This window comes from Tripterygium wilfordii, chromosome 6 (assembly GCF_013401445.1).
Source record: "Tripterygium wilfordii isolate XIE 37 chromosome 6, ASM1340144v1, whole genome shotgun sequence".
Taxonomy (NCBI): domain Eukaryota; kingdom Viridiplantae; phylum Streptophyta; class Magnoliopsida; order Celastrales; family Celastraceae; genus Tripterygium; species Tripterygium wilfordii.
Window position 1 is genome coordinate 12,258,664 of NC_052237.1, and position 18,968 is coordinate 12,277,631.

Genomic DNA, 18,968 nt, shown 5'->3' on the forward strand with positions numbered 1-18,968 from the left:
ATACCATTTAGGCTTGGGGCCCTTGGTTCCACCAACGACTTCATGGACCGAAGGTCCAATTAGGAAGACTTGGGCCGCCCACTATCAAAGTGCACCACTGTTTACCTAATCCAAAAACGAAACAGCTTCGCGTTTCCGGTAAGCCAATCAAACTTATACACATGGCTCGTAAGCTAAATTACCTTCTCAATCGTCTGTCCGAGTTACACAGGAGACTTTCCCAAGATATTCCTCCAATCACGAATTGCTTCTTTCTCTGTTCACTTCTTCGCCGATTCGCGAAGGAACAAGACAACGACGGACGAATCTCTCCCTGACAATTCCATTGCATCGACGAAGCTTGTGTTCGATTAAGGTATTAGAGATGCAACAAGGAGATTACAGCTCCTTTTACGGCCAGAATCCTACCGTTAACCCCGCCGATCACCACACAAGCTCGTACGCCTCGGCGCCTCCCTTCTCCGGTGGTTACGCCCCCGCCGATTACTCTTCTTATTCACAGAATTTGCCTCCTTATCATCTAAATCCCGATCCCGCTCCTCCCACCGCTCCCTCATATACACCGACTTCTCCCAGCCCTAATTTGCTGCAACCGCACCAACCACAGCCTGTTTCCTTTCATACATCGCCTCAACCACCGGTACAATATTTCCCGCCGTACGATTCGCATGGGGCTTACCAACCACCAACAACGCAGCAGTCGTATTATCCACCGTATGATCACCATCAGACGGCTCCCAATTATGCCCCACCTCCCACGGCCGTTTCATCGAACACTAACCCTAACCCTAGCGCCATACCTCCATATTCGTCGATGTACTCGGCGCCTTACAGCTCTGTAGCATCATCTATTCCATCTGTGTACGATAATTCGTACGAGAATCCAGGGAAATTTGATCAGGGTGGCGGGTATACTGACAATAAGTATGGGGGTTTCAGTAGAAGCCGGTCCGATTTGGGGTCTGATCTTTATGGGAAGCGGCCCGAGATTGATGGGCACTCCCGATATGATCTAGGTCGCGAAGACGCGCCTGGAGATGGTGTTTATGCGTATCAAGGGGGCAAGACCGAACCATATGGTGCCCGGGGCACGGACTCCAAGTCGTCGACGTGGACCATGTTCGATGATTATGGAAGGTCTATAAGTGTTCCCTCGGTCAAGGAGAATTCAACAACTTCGGGTTTCAGCAAGATCGTTAAAGCTGTTCCCAAGGCAGATACGCAGCAGGATGTGAAGAGTGGGGTGCAGAAGTTCCGTGTCAAGCTCTTGACTGAAAGTGTAGGGCAGAGCACCATGGATGTTCTTTGCCAGGTGTGTGAATTTTTTTCTTCCTCATTTATTTATTTCTATCTGACTGACGAGTTCGGTTAAGCTATTAAACTGCTAGTAGCTTGTAGTTTGGCTCTCTTGAATGAAGTAATGCCTTGAGTACTTTGTAGTTTCGGTTGACTGCGTGTTATTTGTCTTCCATCACAATGTTTTCGTAGTTAGATGATCATGGTATTGTTCTTGATTTGTGTGGTGAATGATTATCTCCTTGAATGGAAACTTATTTTTCAGATTGGCTTAGATGGCATACGGATGCTTGATCCTGCTACAAATAGGACTTTGAGGATATATCCCCTGGAGACAATTACTAGATGTGAAGTGAGTCGTTGGTTTCATAATTGATTTACTCCCCATGTGGTTAGTTTCTGGCTCGATGTTGATTGTTGAATTGTGCGTTACTTTATGCAGGTAATGGACTCATCTACTCTAGCGTTTTGGTCTAAGAGCTCTGTGGATATTGATCCAAGACGCATCAGACTGCAATCAAATAGTTATACTACTAACACTCTTCTGGATATAGTAACAGCTGCAACTGTTCAGGTCAGGGTCCCAATTTGTATCACAAAAGTAATATACTTTTTTAATTCTGTAGTTGCCTTGTCGCTTTAAAATTGTTGGGTTCTTAACGTATGGCCTTGCTATGTTAGGGACAAAATGACTTCTGAGTCTTTAAGTCAGAACTTGTAGCACACCTTTCATTCACAGTGCATACTGTGTCGTGAAAGAAGAGTTTTGAGTGTATCTTTGATGTTCTGGAAAACGGATGATATCTCGTGAATATCGTCCATTAGTATCGTATTGTATAGAATAACAACTTGTCGATGCGACTGTAAGGAAAAATTAGACGAAAATTAAGGCAACGGAGAGCCAAACTGAAAAGAATAAATAAAAAGAACAGTAGCAGACCCATCATGTTCAAGTGATATGGTTACTAAAACCTCTCATCATGATCAAGAGAAACACGATATGCTACTGTACCGAGAGCAGGGGACTAGAGAGAGGAGACTTCATGTCACTAAGGAGATATGATGGAGCCAAGGAAGAAGGACTTATGAAACAGCATCGCAAGGATACAATTTTTCAAATGAAATATTTCTTTTCCAAGTCTTTTGAAAGACCTCAAAACAACGGGAAGAACTTGGAATAAGTTGTATGGTAAAACTGCTTCGCATGCAAGTATGTATTTGGTTTTAATGAAATTGGACTTGTTTAAACTTGAGTAGTTATTAAATATATCAAAATGATGTGAAACCTGAAGAAATAGCCGACGACAATTAAAGCGAGGTCAGCACTTGTGTTTGATCCTATTTATATTTTCATTATTCTTATGTTTTACAACATATGCATCAATTATATAAGGAAATAGAATGATGAATGAATTTGATACAATGCAATTGATGATAAATCAGCCTTGCCATACTTGGGTATGATACATGACAACTATGTTGTAGAGTGGTAAATCGAGTTTATGACTAAGATCTGAATATGTTAGGATTTTTTATTACTTGAATAATGCTGTTGAGGGAAATCTACTTCTCTATAATGAAGTACTTCCTTTTCATTGAAAACTTTATGTAGCTTTCTGTCTTGCGACATGGTCCATTTGTTCTTTTTATGCTGCTGGTAAATGTGATTTCGCTAGTTAATGCACAAGAAATGAGAATGCACATACACATTTATCAAGCGTTCGTAGATAGGGGCAACTCAGGTTGATTTTTATGTCTGGTTCTTCAAGTTATTACTTTGATACAAGTGCATGACCCTTTTTGAAAAAAAAATTCCCATAGTATATGTTGCTGGTAAATGAAGTATTTTCCTTCCTTGACATTCAGGTTAAGGAAATGGTTGGAAGAAGTAGGCCCCCGGATTCTTCAAAAACGACTGAGCAGCCTACAGATAAGAAAAAAGGGTTTGGAGATTGGATGAACTTGATAAAGCCTCCCAATGAAGAAAAAGATCACTGGGTAGTGTTTGAGTCGAAGATATATTTTATTTTTTTTAATAATCGTTTCTTCAATGAAGGATTAAACTGCTTCATATGCACCAATGGCAATTTTTAAAGCATCTAACCAAATCTGTTATTGAAGTGTATATGTTAATGGCTAAATGTTTAAGGTTTTGGTTTTGCTGATATAAATATTATCATCTTGATTTTAATCCTCAGGTCCCTGATGAAGCTGTTTCAAAGTGCACGGCATGTGGTACAGACTTTGGGGCATTTGTGCGCAGGGTAAATCCTTTATCCAAAATAATTTCTTCATACATGTTTTCTTGGTAAACCTTATACCCACTTTTCATTGTACTTCAGCATCACTGTAGAAATTGTGGTGACATTTTCTGTGACAAGTGTACCCATGGTAGAATCGCTCTTACTGCCGACGAGAATGCTCAGCCCGTTCGTGTTTGTGACCGATGCATGGTATGCACTTAGATCTGTATGCTGACCTTTCTTATTTCTTTCATTTGATGTACTTTTATTATGGGTGCTGGAGTTATGATGGATTTTCCCTGGCCCCTTATTTAATAAGAAGTCAATTAATAGTCGTACTGGCCTGTTATAGGTAGGGAGTTAATACCCATTTTGGACACCGAAATAGTGCACTCTTTTCAACTCAGTTACCAAGTTTTCAAATTTCTCAACTCGGTTGGCCATTGTTTAAGTCCTTCTCACGACAGGTCGTCCCCTCGCCGGAATGTTATGTGTGGCAGCCTGAGGGTCGCTACGGCACACCCAACATTATTTAATGATTTCATTGACTTACGTGTAATTTTTTTTTTGAAAAAGACGTGGTGTTTTAAAAAAAATGATGAAACGTATATATTATCAACAAAATTAATTGGGTTAGCTTGATGGAGAACAGCAGATAGAAATAATCCAAGAATCGAAGATCGAGTAGTGAAGGATTTTCCTGTACCTTTGTGCTAAGCTTGGGAAATATTTAGTGGTTAAGGCCATTGTATTATATGCAACTCATGTAGAAGTATTTAACTATGATAAAGGCAGGGTGGGGTGGGGTGGGGTTGTAATAGTTCATAAAGACCTCATAATCATATGGTTCGTTCCTTACCATTTCATAAGTACATTGTTTGAACATCTTGTTGGCCTTTATCAATATGGTATGTGTCATTACTACTCATAGGCTGAAGTGACCCAGAGACTAAGTAATGCTAAGGATGCTGCTAATAGACCTGCCGTGCAGAGTCATGAGGATCTTGCGAGGAAGCTTCAGGTAGACAATTCTTTCTGGCTTGAGTTTATTTTTCCTTGGTGGATGTAGCTGTTGTTGCTGCTTCGTCTTCCTTCTTTTTTTTTTCTTTCCTTTTGCTGCTTCTTGTATCTCTTCTTCCAACACTTCCTGTTGAGATTGAAGCACTAGTATTTTTTCTTTTTTCTTTTTTCTTTTTCCTTGTTTAATTTATTTTTACTGATTATGTTCATGTGGCATCTTCTTCTTGTACCCTTCCACCTCTTCTTGGAATGTGGTGTTCTTGTGTTGTGCACTCATGTGATTATATACTTCCTTTTTTTTTTGTCTGATGGGAACCATTTGTAATAATAGGAGGAGATGGAGAAGAATCGCAAGGCATCATCAGGTAAAATTTTGTACTCTAGTGTGCTATGAAAAAAGTTGATGGATGAGTGATGAGTCTAGTGGTGGGATTGGCTCCATGTATGGCCATGCAAATTGTACCCTTGTTACTCACGTGAGCTATTGTTTTCACAGGATCCAAGGCTGATGGATCTGGGAGGCGGATGAGGGAAGTTGCCTGCCCTATATGCACAGTTCATTTACAGGTTAATTTGATGTTCTGTCTCATAAATTTCTTCTTTTTTGGGCTATTGGAATTTATGTATTTATTAATTTAATTTCTAATACCAAGCTGGCTGTTACGGCTACTATTGCAGGTCCAGGTTCCCAGCTCGGGTTCTGAGACCATCGAGTGTGGAGTTTGCCAGCATCCATTCCTCGTGAGTGCCCATTGACTCTCACAAGTCACAAGCATTTTTATGGGTCACGATGGTACCTGAATTCATTTGATTTATTCTTCTTTAAAGACTAAAAACTATTGGCCTTTGTGTTCATCATTGCTTGTTATGCTGTTAAGACTTTGTTTGTCGGTTGTTGGGCTGGTCCCTGGAGTTGGTTTCTGTTGTGCATTCGAAGTTTTTCTGGAGAAGCCTTATTTCATTAGCTTCTATCATTGTGTATAAAACTGAAAATTTTATATTTTACAACTCAAGATGTATATTTAACTTGTGTGTGAAGTTAACTAGTGGTGACATAGGTTGATTAGATTTTAAATGTATTGATTAATTACAGTACCGCCTCTCTTTCACATGGATTGAGCCAAATCCATATAAAGGCAACATGAGTTGCCGACGATGTAGATGACACTGAAGGTGTTTCCTAAGGTCATGGTAGATGGCACTTGAATTGTGTTGCCAATGTATCGGATTTTGAGTTGTGTATGGTTGCGGAAGAGACCCATTTCTTGATGTGTGACTTGAAGTTATGACATGAAGTCGTGAGTGCTACTAGAAGTCTTAACCTTACTGGGTTGAACTGGTGAGATTTACACTGTGGACAGAGTTAAATCTTTCTATGCATGTGTGTTTTATGAGACTTGAGTGACCTAGCTTAGTAACTCTCTGGGCTGAAGATGGCCATCGCCTTTTGAACGTAAGATATTGTATGTGAAGTTCCAAATGATCGCGGGGAAGTGCCTGATGAGATGTTTGTTTTTGACCGATCTCATTGGTGAAATAATGAACTATGGAGCACTTTCTTCACCATTCGCTATTGCTATTCAGTTTTCATATGATTTGAATGATTGTTTAATTGAAGCCAAGACTTGGTGCATAACACAAAATCAAGGCATCAGTGAACCCTATTTGGGTTCAAGTATCAAAATCAATCTCTCTAATTCAAGAATTTGATCCAGAAGTGATATCTGAATTTAGGAAATAGCTACAAGTTCGTAATCCTGCGCACTCAATTTACATTAAGCCTTCTGATATCGTAAAAAGGGGGCTTAGGCCGGCGATGGCATTGGATATGAATTGTAACTGATCATGGGCCCAAGGCATATCTGATGAAAGTGCCGGTTTCTTATTTTAGGATTCTATCTAGGGTATGCAAGTAAGTCATCCGTCCTCATTTTAGGATACTATTTAGGGTACCCGTTGGAGCTTTGATATAGAAGAAGTTGTCCCCTAAGATGGGATGTCATCCATGGCAGAGGACCCGTTGGACATGCTCCGATGCAGCGGGTAGCAAGATGTCGTCCTGGCTTATATGTTCTCAAGAAAGAGAAGTGAATTATTACAATAGAAATTCTCAAGGAGAAATGAAATGGGAATACTCAAATGGGCTTGAAAGCTGATTTCTTATTCCACAAACTGGGAAGGCTAAATACAAATGATTAATGGCTTAATGCTATGAAAATTAAACCTTAATACTAGGAAAATTAAAGGAATTCAAATGTGAAAACGTAGTCCAAGGACTAACAAAGCTAATTTTAGGGAGAAAATATCAAGTTTGTCAACTCGCGCGTGGAATTGACTTGATCCTTCTTCTACTAATTGGACGTAATTAGTGGAGCTTCATCAAGTCCCGTGAATTGTCGGGTTGAATGAGTCTTTTCCTGCATCATTGCTCTTATGACACAAGAAATTTAGAGGTGGAAATAATATGTAACCAAATAGTTTTCGAGATGAAGGATGACAACACATGCACATATATAATCATGAAAGAAAACGAAAATTTCATGGTCCAAGATCACATATTATGATCTAAAGGTGTATTATGAAGACATACTTTGATTTCCACGAGTTGAATGTAATTCTTGAGAATGGGAGAGCAAAGTTTAGAGAGAGATTTCGTATTTTCGTTCTTAGAAAAAGTATAGACTTACAACTCCCTTTTGGTTCAAAATCTCAACTGCCCATGGTAGTTGGAAACCCCTCCTTGGACTGGGTTGACCCATCTTGGGTGCTCACTCCAAATGCACCATGGCTAGCACATTTGCATATACTTCATTTCAATGAAATTCTGTATAATGAATGAATACCATAACTTGCACGCTTGTGTACTCTTTATATCTTGGTGTTTGTGTAGGAATACCATTGAAACTAGTTGTGTAAAACACACGTTATGTGTTTTCGTCCCCAAGAATCGCATTGTTCAATAGTTCCGTTTAAGCCTAAATAATTTTCAATTTTTAACTAACTAATAATTTAATAGTTGAAATAGTAAAGACTACGATTTGTTAAGACTTATAAATCTCAAATTGGTTTGGCGTAACTCGACGGTGTGATGATAAGTAAAGATCCAATAACTATCAATTAAAGATGGTCATTTTAAAGACAAAATCAAGCAGGCTTAAGTTCAAAATTAGACATTATATCTACAAGTTGTTTGGAGGTTGTTTGGGTTGAAATTATAATATGGTATCAGAGCATACACTCGATTCTAGAACACTCAATCTCGTTCGGGTCACTTGCTGGGCTTTACTAACCCACGGGTGAAGGGTACCTCAATCCTGTATGGGAGAGGATTTTAACCTATTTGAATCACTTGATGGGTATCACTTAAACGAGCTTGCAAGTGCGGGAGAGACATGTGTACAATTGCTAAAATTTATGAGGCTTGTTGTAAAAACTTAAGTAAAATTTGAAGTTGATTAATTGCGTCAGCCAACGATGTGATTTATAATTGAAAATTCAATCATTCTCAATTTTATAAGGCTTTTTTAAGGACAATTTGATTTATAAACCAAACCGATATGAAATTTATAGGTCTTTAATAACATGACTGTCAATCTACCTTATACATCTACAGATTCCCTCCCTAAATTGGTTCTTTCCAATAAAAAGAAAACTTAAACAAATTTCCTTGTTGATTATATACATATATATAATATACGTATATATATACAGATATCGAAATATACCAATCAAGAATATTATCATTCTAACAATTATAATATAACAATGTCGCCAACTTGTGCTTGTGCTTCAAGCTCAACACTGCTACATTTCTTCATTGCCACTCTATATGTTGTTCTGTACTCTGCATATGCTGCGGTGGAGCTGCCGAAAAACAAAACGATTCTGGCGGTTATGTGATTAGGCCACAATCTCCTAATTTAGTGAACACGTTTTCTTGGTTGTGGGTTGAGAAGGGTATTGAACTATATGAGATCCAATGCCTTGCAGACTACAGACGCCTGTATGTGAGATTTTGTGTATATATTAGAAAAATAGTGATTGACGTAAACGAGGCCCAAGTATTCGGTCCAGTAAAGAAAGATAAAACCCAATTAATCAGCCCAGTCCAAGTTAGTATTGTGCCAAGTGCCAACAAGCCCAGTCCAACGAAAGAAGTGAGACCGTGAGAGTGAGTTTTGGAGAAGGTGGAGCGGTGGAGCCAATCCACTCGATCGCTTTCGTAACCGGTCAGATTTGTGCGAAGCGGAGGCTTGAGCTCTAATGCTGTAAGAAGTTATTATCGCAAGCTTTAACAGAACCTCACCCCGAGAGTGAGAAAAGCTTCTTAAGTTTTCACAGCACAATTGCCGTTCCTTCTTTTCAAATCCGAAGCTCTTCTAGGGTTTTCGATACTCTCTTCCAATTTGGAATTTTGATTTCGAATATGGAAGCTGTGGCTTCAGTGATGGATAAATTGAAAGGATTCGCCAAATCTAGCTGCGACTTCGTTGTCGGCCTTGCTCATCCCCGCGACAAATCGTATAGCCGGAATCCGGTAACTTCTTACTGCAAATTATTTGATTCGGACGCTTTACATATACGAACGTTCCTTTTGCTTCCAAACTCCAGGACTCCGATTTCATTGTTTACTGGAGCGGCCACATTTTGCTTCATGTTTTTTCTACACGCTGTTTTTTTTTTTAATTCCTTGGTGATATAAGCATATGGTGAAGGCCAAGGTTTAATTTAGTTTCACAGTTTACTTTTGGAAATTCTCTTAACGTATGTTTGCAGAATTGCAGTATGCCTCCAAATGAACCCAAAGTAATTGCAAACAGACTCGTATACATGCATACTAGATTAGTTGGTTGTGAGGAAAGGTGTCATCTATCTGTATTAATGACTGTTTTTGGATATGGCCATCCCTGAAGTGATGTAATTAACTACATTGCATAGGCTCTCATCCAACCCGTCTTCTTTTGCAATTTTACATTGACAATATTTGCTTGTTCCATAGATAGCAACAAGCTGTATGATGGGGATTTACAGCTCTTCCAATGGTATTATTTTCAGATTGAAATCCTTAAGCGGTTGCAACGGGAGGCATTTTCAGATCTGATGAAACTCAGGGACAGACAAGATAAAGTTGAGCGAGTGCTTTCCTTTTATAAAACATCTAAGGGAAGCCCTTTTCAGGAGGCCAGTACAATTGTTAGGGGCAAGGTCGATGTCCTGGGAGCTATACTGTTAATGGGTGATCCTGATCAGCAGTGTACTGATGCACTTGATAGAGCAGGTATCAGAACTGGGATTGGTACAAGGTTTGCTTTTGAAACAAGCCTTCGGGCGAAAGATACTCTCTTGGCAGAGTTTGCAGCAAGTCAACAAGACGCAGAATTTACTGGTCATAGGTCAGGAGGAGCACTTTCTCTAGCAAAAGTATCATATAGGGCAAACGTCAATGACTGGCTTACTGCAATTGCAATTCCAATAGGTGCTCAATGCAGAGACTTTTCAAGTTCTACCACCCATCAGGTTCTGCCAAATCTTCATTAATGCTGGTGACCTTGCACCTTGCTTGTTTCCCATTGCATTTTATATAACAAGACTTTAAATGGTATATTGATATTAAACATTCTCACACTGGATCATGGGATAAATCTCATTCCAATTCGTTAGTTTGTAATTTTTGCTCTAAATATCAAATACTGCAAAAGAGCTCAGTTGGAATATCTTTAGTTGTAATATGGGACTCTGTATTCTCTGTTTCTAAACGTTCTTTTTGTGCATTCCATTGAATCTAAACTGCAAGATGTTCTGGAAGCTTTTTTTTTTCAATAATTTTTATCATTATTTGTCTTGTTGCTATTTTCTTTGGAATGCCAAAATGGTTAGGTTGACTTTATTATCGAGCATGGTGCTATTTTATTCTAGAACTATTCGGTTTTGATATCCAAACATGTTCCCCGCTATCTTCAATTTTATTTCCATAGATGTTCTCATTGCTATTGCCTTCAGTGCTAATTAGGCTTCTGACCTCTTTAGTTATTTATTTTCTTCAATCTGGCAGGAAAAGGGCCTGACTGATCTGTCATCTATTGGACCGCCGCTTTTGAATCAGCAAAATGGTTGTGCATTTGGTTTGACAGTGAAAAGTTCAAATGTCATTGCTTCATTGGCCCAGTCTGTTTCTGGACCGGGGATGCAAACTGATTTTGATGAAATTGGGCATCATTTTGGCACTTTTGGGCAACTTGCGTGTCCACTTCCTAGAAGAATAAGGCTCTCTCTTATGGGTCTTCTGCAAGTGCCTAAATTATCGAGATGTTGTGTCAAGTTTGGAGCCCTCACTATACCCATGGGCTTTCTGAAACGCAGTAAAGCTCCAGAGTCATTGTTTGAAGCATCTGCGCCACCAGAAGAAACAATCAGCCGGGAAATTGTATCCACTGGCTCCGTTGCTCTGAGATTGGAGTCAGAATTTGATGAAAATACAAGAATTGAGGGTTGGATTGAGATGAAAGATTCAAATCCCAAAAATTTACAGTGGGCTGTCACCATGACTGATGATTCAGAAGATGAATTCGGATGGGGGATGAGTTTCAGCGGGATGTTGGAGGGTCCTAAAAACTGGGAACATTTACAAATTGAATCCTACGTAAAATTGAACTTAGGTAAGAAATTTTGCTTGAAACCAGGCGTTGTATATGCAACAGATAGGGACACCCGAATGCTTGCCCTCATGCTTCGGTCCAACTTGTCCTTCTAATTGCTGTCTAGCCATCTTCTCTTCTACCTTCTGGTAGGTCCGATATTTTTTCTGGAGAGGGTCTTCTCTTTAAATTATATTTGCTTTGTTAGATTTGAAGGAAATGATTTGTGATAGTGTTGTTTGTCGAGTCATTTTTGGATCATATATTTCGACCATGCTGATGTGCTAGTTGATTATAAGCATCTACAGTGGTAGAATTATAGCAATGGAGATGTTATTGGTTATTCATCAACGAATTCTATAATCCTACTGTGTGATTTGCAGCAATGATTTTTATAGTTCGAGCAACGCCAATCAGCTAACCTCGTCAGTTTCTTGCTTTCGGGTGTGATTGGTTGTATATTTTGGCCTTGCTTCTCCGGTAACTCTTTGGCAAGAACAATGAGTGGGAAAAGACTAAAGAGACTTGCTATAACCCTCCTAAACAAAGTGGGAACACTTTGAATCCACATAAACAAAAATGTTTCAGAATCTCACCATATCAGTGTCACACAGAATTCACAGAGAATTTAGCTCCGATGAGAGATGGACAAATATCGGGGTCGTTGGTTGAAATGGTAAATTTGAAGTTGGTGATTATGCGTTAAGTTTCATAGGTGTTTTTATTATTGTAATTTGACGGTGGTGTTTGTGAGTTCAAATTTTATGAATTTTTTTGAATTTTTTTTTTAAAAACAAGTTTCATGGATATTGCTATTATTTCTCATAGATATTTCTCCTGGATATTTTCATTATCACAATTTGACCACGGTGGTGATGGTGAATTCAAGTCTATTGATATTTTCATTATCGTAAATTACGAGTGGCCCCTTTGCTCCGCCCACCAATTTGAAATTTATCAATCTGTTGTTGAAAGATAATCGGACGCGCTCTCTCTCTCTCATCTGTTTCTCTCTCATTTCCTCTAATCAATCATGTCGACGAGCAAGAAAATCACTCTGAAGAGCTCTGATGGAGAGATTTTTGAGGTTGACGAGGTCGTGGCCTTGGAATCGCAGATTATTAAGCACCTGATCGAGGACGATTGTGCCGATAACGGGATCCCGCTCCCCAACGTCACCAGCGAGATCCTGTCGAAGGTTATCGAGTACTGCAAAAGACGCGTAGATTCTGCGATGGCTGAGGAGCGCACCGCGAATGCTGACGATGATCAGGACACCATCTTCGATATTGGGCTGGTCAGTACTTCCTTAATCTCTCTTTTTGAGGGTTTCTATTTTTGGCCCGAGTTTGTTTTATTTTGGTGGTACTCTCTCTCTCTTTTTTTTCCCTATATATTGTGATTTTTATGTTGAAAGTGAAAGTCCTGTAGTAAACTTGAAAGCATAGATAGTCACGTTATCATTTCATAGAATGTTGACTGCACTTTCCTTTGGAAACCATGAGAGCCGTTATGGGTGTTTGTGTTCTGCTTATTTCCGTTTCTCTGGCTCGTATGCATTAAAACGTCATGTGTAGAATATAGCCTCATGAGTAAATGAAAACTGTATGTGTTTGGGTGGTAATGTCAAAGTCTGAATTGTTTCTTTTGGCTCTATCTTGTTTACATATGATTATATTCTTGTCTCCTGTTGTCTTGGTAAGGTTTTCAAATTTGGTGGAAACAGTCATGGAAGAATCTGATGTTGCTGGTTCATGTTACGTATGAACAAATGCTCTAGAAGCTCCATTTTCATCAAAGCCTTTTCCAGCAATCGGGAAGATTTCTGTTTTATTAACCAAAGTATTGTGAGGAACGAGGCAGAAGGATGAAATAACATTGGAAAAGGCATCTTGTTAATTGAACATAAAATTAGTAGGGTGTTTATGTATTTCTTCTACTTGCATTTGGTTGTTGCCAACATTTATCAGGGGTTCTTCCCTCTTTTGCGTATGGAATGTGTAATATAGTTTTGCTACTTGCTCTGGGGCTGGCTCCTTGTATGGCATGTGTATATATTATGTCTTGTTTCTTAAGCTTTTGCTTGGGTTTCTTGGTTGAAATTGGCAGATGAGATTAGCTTTCGCGGCTTGGGATGCTGACTTCGTCAAGGTTGACCAGGCCACCCTCTTCGATCTTATCCTGGTCAGTACTTCCTTAATCTCTCTTTTTCAGGGTTTCTATTTTTGGCCCGAGTTTGTTTGATTTTGATTCGTATGTCTGGCTTTGCAATTTTGTTCCCGTGGTATACTCTCTGATTATAAATTATTCCCTTTTGATTTGATACCTTTCATGGTGGTGTTCTCTCTTTCTTTTTTTCCCGATATATTGTGATTTTTATGTTGAAAGTGAAAGTCCTGTAGTAAACTTGAAAGCATAGATAGTCACGTTGTCATTTCATAGAATGTTGACCGCACTTTCCTTTGGAAACCATGAGAGCCGTTATGGGTGTTTGTGTTCTACTTATTTTTGTTTCTCGGGCGCGTATGCATTAAAACATGATGTGTAGAATATGGCCTCATGAGTAAATGAAAACCGCATGTGTTTAGGTGGTAATGTCAAAGTCCGAATTGTTTCTTCTGGCTCTATCTTGTTTACATTTGATTATATTCTTGTCTCCTGTTGTCTCGGTAAGGTTTTCAAATTGGGTGGAAACAGTCATAGAAGAATCTGATGTTGCTGGTTCATGTTACGTATGAACAAATGCTCTAGAAGCTCCATTTTCATCAAAGCCTTTTCCAGCAATCGAGAAGATTTCTGTTTTCTGTTTTATTAACCAAAGTATTGTGAGGAACGAGGCAGAAGGATGAAATAACGATGGAAAAGACATCTTTGTTAATTGAACAGAATTAGTAGGGTGTTTATGCATTTCTTCTACTTGCATTTGGTTGTTGCCAACATTTATCAGGGGTTTCGTCTAGCATTGTACCTGCATGAAGTTGCTGGTTCATGTTACGTATGAACAAATGTTCGTTTATGCTGCATTAACGTTTGATACACCATCTTTAATTTGTGAGTTTTTCTCCGATTTGCAGGCTGCCAACTATCTCAATATCAAGAGCTTGCTGGACCTTACTTGTCAGACAGTAGCAGATATGATCAAGGGGAAAACACCGGAGGAGATCCGCAAGACTTTCAACTTAGAGAATGCCTTTACACCAGAGGAAGAGGAGGAGGTTCGTCGGGAGAACCAATGGGCTTTTGAGTGAAGAACATGAGGTGAAAAGAAAAAAAATACTATATATTGTTTCTTCCCTTCATTTTGTGTGGGACATGGATGGCTGTTTTCTTAATGTTATTCTTGTGTAAAACTCTCTAGTACTGGTTAAAATTCCTGCTCCAGGGTTTTCTTCTGAAAACCGGCTGTTATTCTGCTTCACGTCCCTCGCCCGAAAATTGTCAACTCTGATGTTTCTGGGATCTCTTTAGATTATGTTAATATGGTGGTATATGTTTTATCTTTATCTGTCTTTTGCTACATGATGGCTTGAATGATATGCTATTGTGGGTACCTCTTTGCTGCTGCATTGTCTAAAACTCGGGTTTGCCCCTGCGTATGCCTGACCTCTTTTCAAGATTTGAACTTGGAGCAGATAAGTTTTCATGAAGTTTATTATACTGGAGGAGTGGCAACTTTTCACTATTGTGTTGGTTTGTAACTTGCAATTGCTTTCAAAATTTTTAAATTTTTTTCGCAGAATCTCTGGACTGGTGACTGGTGAGAAGGCGAATTAGAACCTTATGGATTTGCAGATGGAGTTCACGGAGAGCCCAGGTGATTCGTGGGCTAGCAAGCCCAGAACAATGGGATTATAATTATGAGGCCAAGGTAACCCAGTACGCTTGAAAGCCCAAATCATTCAGGTGATTCGTAAGGTATTAAGAAGCCCAGATCCATGTAACGAAGAGCCCATATAGCTGCGATTGCGATTTTATTGGAGTTCATCAAGCAAAAAGGCCCAGTCGAATTATAGGAAGAAGGCGAATTAGAAACTTAAGGATTTGCAGATGGAGTTCAGTAGTTCACTTGAGAGAGGGCCCAGGTGATTCGTGGGCTAGCAAGCCCAGAACAATGGGATTATAATTTTGAGGCCAAGGTAACCCAGTACGCTTGAAAGGCCAAATCATTCAGGTAATGCTTAAGGTATTAACGCCCAGATCCATGTAACTAAGAGCCCATATAGCTGAGATTACGATTGTATTGAGTCCATCAGGCAAAAAAGCCCAGTCAATTTATAGGAAGAATTGTTTAAATAAAAAAGGTTCCGTTGCCGGGAATCGAACCCGGGTCTCCTGGGTGAAAGCCAGATATCCTAACCGCTGGACGACAACGGATTTGTTGTCCTATTAATTAAGGTCATAAATAATAGCATAATACAAGCCCCGCGAGTTGTACCGTCAAAGTTCAATCATTCAACGCATATTGAAAGGGAATTTTATTTTTCCCAATATTTAATTTGCGATCCATCATGGCTATGTTATGTCTCTTTCAATTTTCAAACATCTAATATTAAATCCTCGTACAAACTATTAGTCTCCCAAAATAAACCTTAAATAGTTTGTTGAAGAGAAGCCAAGTTTAATTATTTTTCTTATAACTTTCTTTCAAAACAAAAACAATGTTAGTGTTAGAAAATCCATATCAAACACTACAAATCAATATTGTTTGTTAGGCCAAAAGTCCATACGACTCTGTTTTTCTTGAGTCATTGTCATTTGTTCTTAGGTCGAGAAAACACATTGGTTATGTGAGAGGGACTAAACTTTTATTTATATGTCATTCGATTGAGTTGTATTAATCAGATATGGGATAAAGTCTTAATACTCTATAGTATTTATGGATTAGGTTATGTTAAATCCAATAAATAAACAGGTAGAGGTTATGTCAAAATGGATCTTTATGAGCCGAAGAAATGGACTACTTTGCCTCCAATTGGCATGTTAAGTGGGCTCAAATAGCCCAAGCCCTTATGTAAGATCGGGCCCAAATTTTCTCTCTATTAGCGGCCGGGTACGCCCCTGGGCAGACGTACTCAGATAAAAACAAACTTGATGGGACCCAAGATTCAAACTGAGAGTATCAAAGGAGCGGGTAACTACGAATTTTCAGATGGGATCTCCAGTGAAGGACACATCCATAAATAAACATTTAATGTCTAGATAAACATATGGGGTATTTAAAGCTAAGTAGCAGTTAAGTTGTAGGTTACAAACGACTTGAGTGATAGTCTCCTTGGTATATCTTTTTAGGATAATTTGTATGAATTCGAGAAGTTTTGAGTTTGATTTCAATTAGGGACAATATTATGTAACCGAACATTGAATTTTGACCCAATTTATCTAGTAGTCAAATGGAAAATTTCCGTGCGCAACACATATGGGAATGTCTAAATAGAGAAGTATTTGCTTGACACCAATTATGTTGTGCATTACATTTAATGCTCGAACTTTAGATGGGTAAGCAAAGAAGCAACATTTTCTGTCTTGGCTTGGCATGGCATTTAATTTTTCTACCCTAGAAAGTTGAGCTTCATTGAACCAACCACAAAACCATTACAGAACAAGACATTAAGCCAAGAAAAACCAGTGCTGTTTAACTGTAACTCGGGACCCAAACAGCAAGTTTTCCGGGAAAAAAGAAACAAAACAAGAAAATTGAAAGGAAAAATCTAGTACTTTTGATCAAAATGGAACTCGAAAGAGTGATTACATTGTAACTGCTCCTCAAAATGGGGCTGTTGAGGTTCTATGGAGAGTGTGCATTTTGGGATTCTGACGACCTTCCAACATCTGCAACAACAAATGTCCATAAGAACATCTTCAATCAAAGAAACCATTGAAGGAAAGCAATTCCTTACCTTGTTCACTTCCTTTCTAATCCTGGCATTCTCTTCTACCAAATGAGCCACTTCAAGTTCCAATTCATTTGTGTATGCCTGCACACAAGTTTCAAAAGGAGATTTTAACAAAAAAGGACCAACTAATTAAGTATATACAGAGAGAGAAAGAGAGAGAGATTCCTGTTTTCGAGCCCTGGACCTAGCAGCAGATTCTCTGTTCTTGATCATGCGTTTGTGGTTACGATCATTAAGATTGGAATCACAGACATTCTCTAATTGAGACCTTTTTGGACAATTACCCAGAAAATCAAAAGGAGGGTCCAATGAAGAATCAAAAGTGGGGTTTCCACTACCCACAATGGAATGATTGTGCAGTTGTGATTCAGACGCAAGGTTTAAGGTCAAGATACTGCCCCCACTTGGCTCTGTGGAGGCAGAGGAGGGTTCAGTATATGACGTTGTTGGGTTTATGTTGAAGGGTTTAGCCAAGAAAAAGTTTTGAGGGATCATGCTGGGATGAGTAGGGTGGTGGTGGTGGTGGTGGTTGGTGGTGGGTTGGTCTTGCAAAGAAGCTAAACTGATGTCTTTCCATACTTCTTCCATGGATGCTCTGTTTACAGATGAAGAACCAGAGAGATTTTGGTGTCCACCTGGTGATGGCCACATGACTTGAGGGTGGGGAGTAGAGAGAGGGGAAATTTCAACTGGGATTGTCGTGATGAGAAAATTGTTTCACTGTCTTTTATCTGATTTGTCAATTCATGGAAGTACTGTGTAATTATGTCTTTCCAATGTTAATTTTTTTAGACAAAACTTCTTACTCAGAGAGAAACTACGTTGACAAGGTAGCTTGACAGGCCTAGTCGTCTTTGAGAGATGAAGCTGGAGAAGGCTGCCCCTATTCTCATACCAGTTCAGTTGATAAGGTGAAGAGATATTGTCAACTTAAGCCTAATTTGACTTGAAAGTTGAAAGAAATTATAAGACTTCTTGAGTCTGCTTTTTCTGACTATTTTCGACCAAGTACTTTGAATACCATACATTTACAATAGTGTCATCATCCGCACAACTCACAAGTCTCATGCGTCGTCCTCCCAACCCAATGATGCTACAGCAGTAAAACCTCTGTTTTTTTTTAAAATACCATATAGAATTACGTTTGTGGTTAGAATCGAACTTTGAATACACATATATTTAACTTAATCGATTGCAAACTAAGCAAACTCTCGTTGGTTAGTAAAACCTGTGTTGATACAACATCAAACCCAAGGTTACCAAATTATAGATGCTCGAATGTATACTCAAAGAAAAGTCAAGGTGGGCCACCAGTTACTTGCAAGAGATGTAAGCAACGATAATCGAAAACCTTTTGACATCGAATGTGCAGATCAAAAAGACTCTGACGGTGAAATTAGTGATGTTAGGATTGATCAAATATTGGGCGTTAAAAGACTAAAGAAATCTGGGCAAAGGTGAATCCGTCTGGATGGTTGGGCTTGTTGTCCGGACAACAGTAGAATGACAGATACTGGAGTGGCTATTCGGACAGCTCGAGTAGCCGTTCGGACAACATGCGGACGGGTGTTGTTGGTTGAAATAGTGAATTTGACTGCAACAACTCTTAACGCAAGTAAAAAGTCGTGAGTTATAGTCTCATGGGTGTTTCTATTTTGCAATTTGCGAGATAATCACTTACTCAACCCAATGTGTGCAAATACACCATGTGTTATCTTTCCTAAGCGGACATCAACCTAGGTCTCAACTGGTCCATGAAGATTGCAAAGCCTTTCACGTGCTTAGGATTTATCAATCAATTGTCCATTAGTTTTAGCGCACCATACTGTGGAGTATGCACAAATAGTGGAAGTTAAATTTAGCTTTGGCTTGGATGTGCC

General features: G+C 39.1%; 3 protein-coding genes, 1 long non-coding RNA gene and 1 other non-coding gene across 5 annotated transcripts; 3 read left to right on the top strand and 2 right to left on the bottom strand.

Moving 5' to 3' along the window:
* The first annotated feature begins 175 nt into the window (after nt 1–175).
* LOC120000415 (protein FREE1-like) lies at nt 176–5,656 on the top strand. The gene is made up of 10 exons (XM_038848494.1): nt 176–1,312; nt 1,562–1,648; nt 1,739–1,870; nt 3,163–3,294; nt 3,495–3,560; nt 3,639–3,749; nt 4,471–4,560; nt 4,891–4,924; nt 5,056–5,126; nt 5,238–5,656. The coding sequence occupies exons 1-10, from the start codon at nt 365–367 to the stop codon at nt 5,313–5,315; spliced, it is 1,749 nt and encodes a 582-aa protein (XP_038704422.1). The 5' UTR covers nt 176–364; the 3' UTR covers nt 5,316–5,656.
* A 3,078-nt stretch (nt 5,657–8,734) lies between these two features.
* On the top strand, nt 8,735–11,570 carry LOC120000297. Its single transcript, XM_038848320.1, has 3 exons — nt 8,735–9,096; nt 9,615–10,076; nt 10,612–11,570. The coding sequence occupies exons 1-3, from the start codon at nt 8,986–8,988 to the stop codon at nt 11,308–11,310; spliced, it is 1,272 nt and encodes a 423-aa protein (XP_038704248.1). The 5' UTR covers nt 8,735–8,985; the 3' UTR covers nt 11,311–11,570.
* A 538-nt stretch (nt 11,571–12,108) lies between these two features.
* On the top strand, nt 12,109–14,697 carry LOC120000298 (SKP1-like protein 1A). Its single transcript, XM_038848321.1, has 3 exons — nt 12,109–12,491; nt 13,304–13,378; nt 14,269–14,697. Exons 1-3 carry the CDS (start codon nt 12,228–12,230, stop codon nt 14,440–14,442), a joined length of 513 nt encoding a protein of 170 aa, XP_038704249.1. The 5' UTR covers nt 12,109–12,227; the 3' UTR covers nt 14,443–14,697.
* A 799-nt stretch (nt 14,698–15,496) lies between these two features.
* On the bottom strand, nt 15,497–15,568 carry TRNAE-UUC. Its single transcript has one exon. It is a non-coding gene; the product is annotated as a tRNA-Glu (tRNA).
* Nucleotides 15,569–16,733: 1,165 nt separating this feature from the next.
* LOC119999322 lies at nt 16,734–17,236 on the bottom strand. The gene is made up of 2 exons (XR_005468396.1): nt 17,092–17,236; nt 16,734–17,023 (listed from the first exon to the last, which is right to left on the bottom strand). It is a non-coding gene; the product is annotated as an uncharacterized LOC119999322 (long non-coding RNA).
* Nucleotides 17,237–18,968: the final 1,732 nt, after the last annotated feature.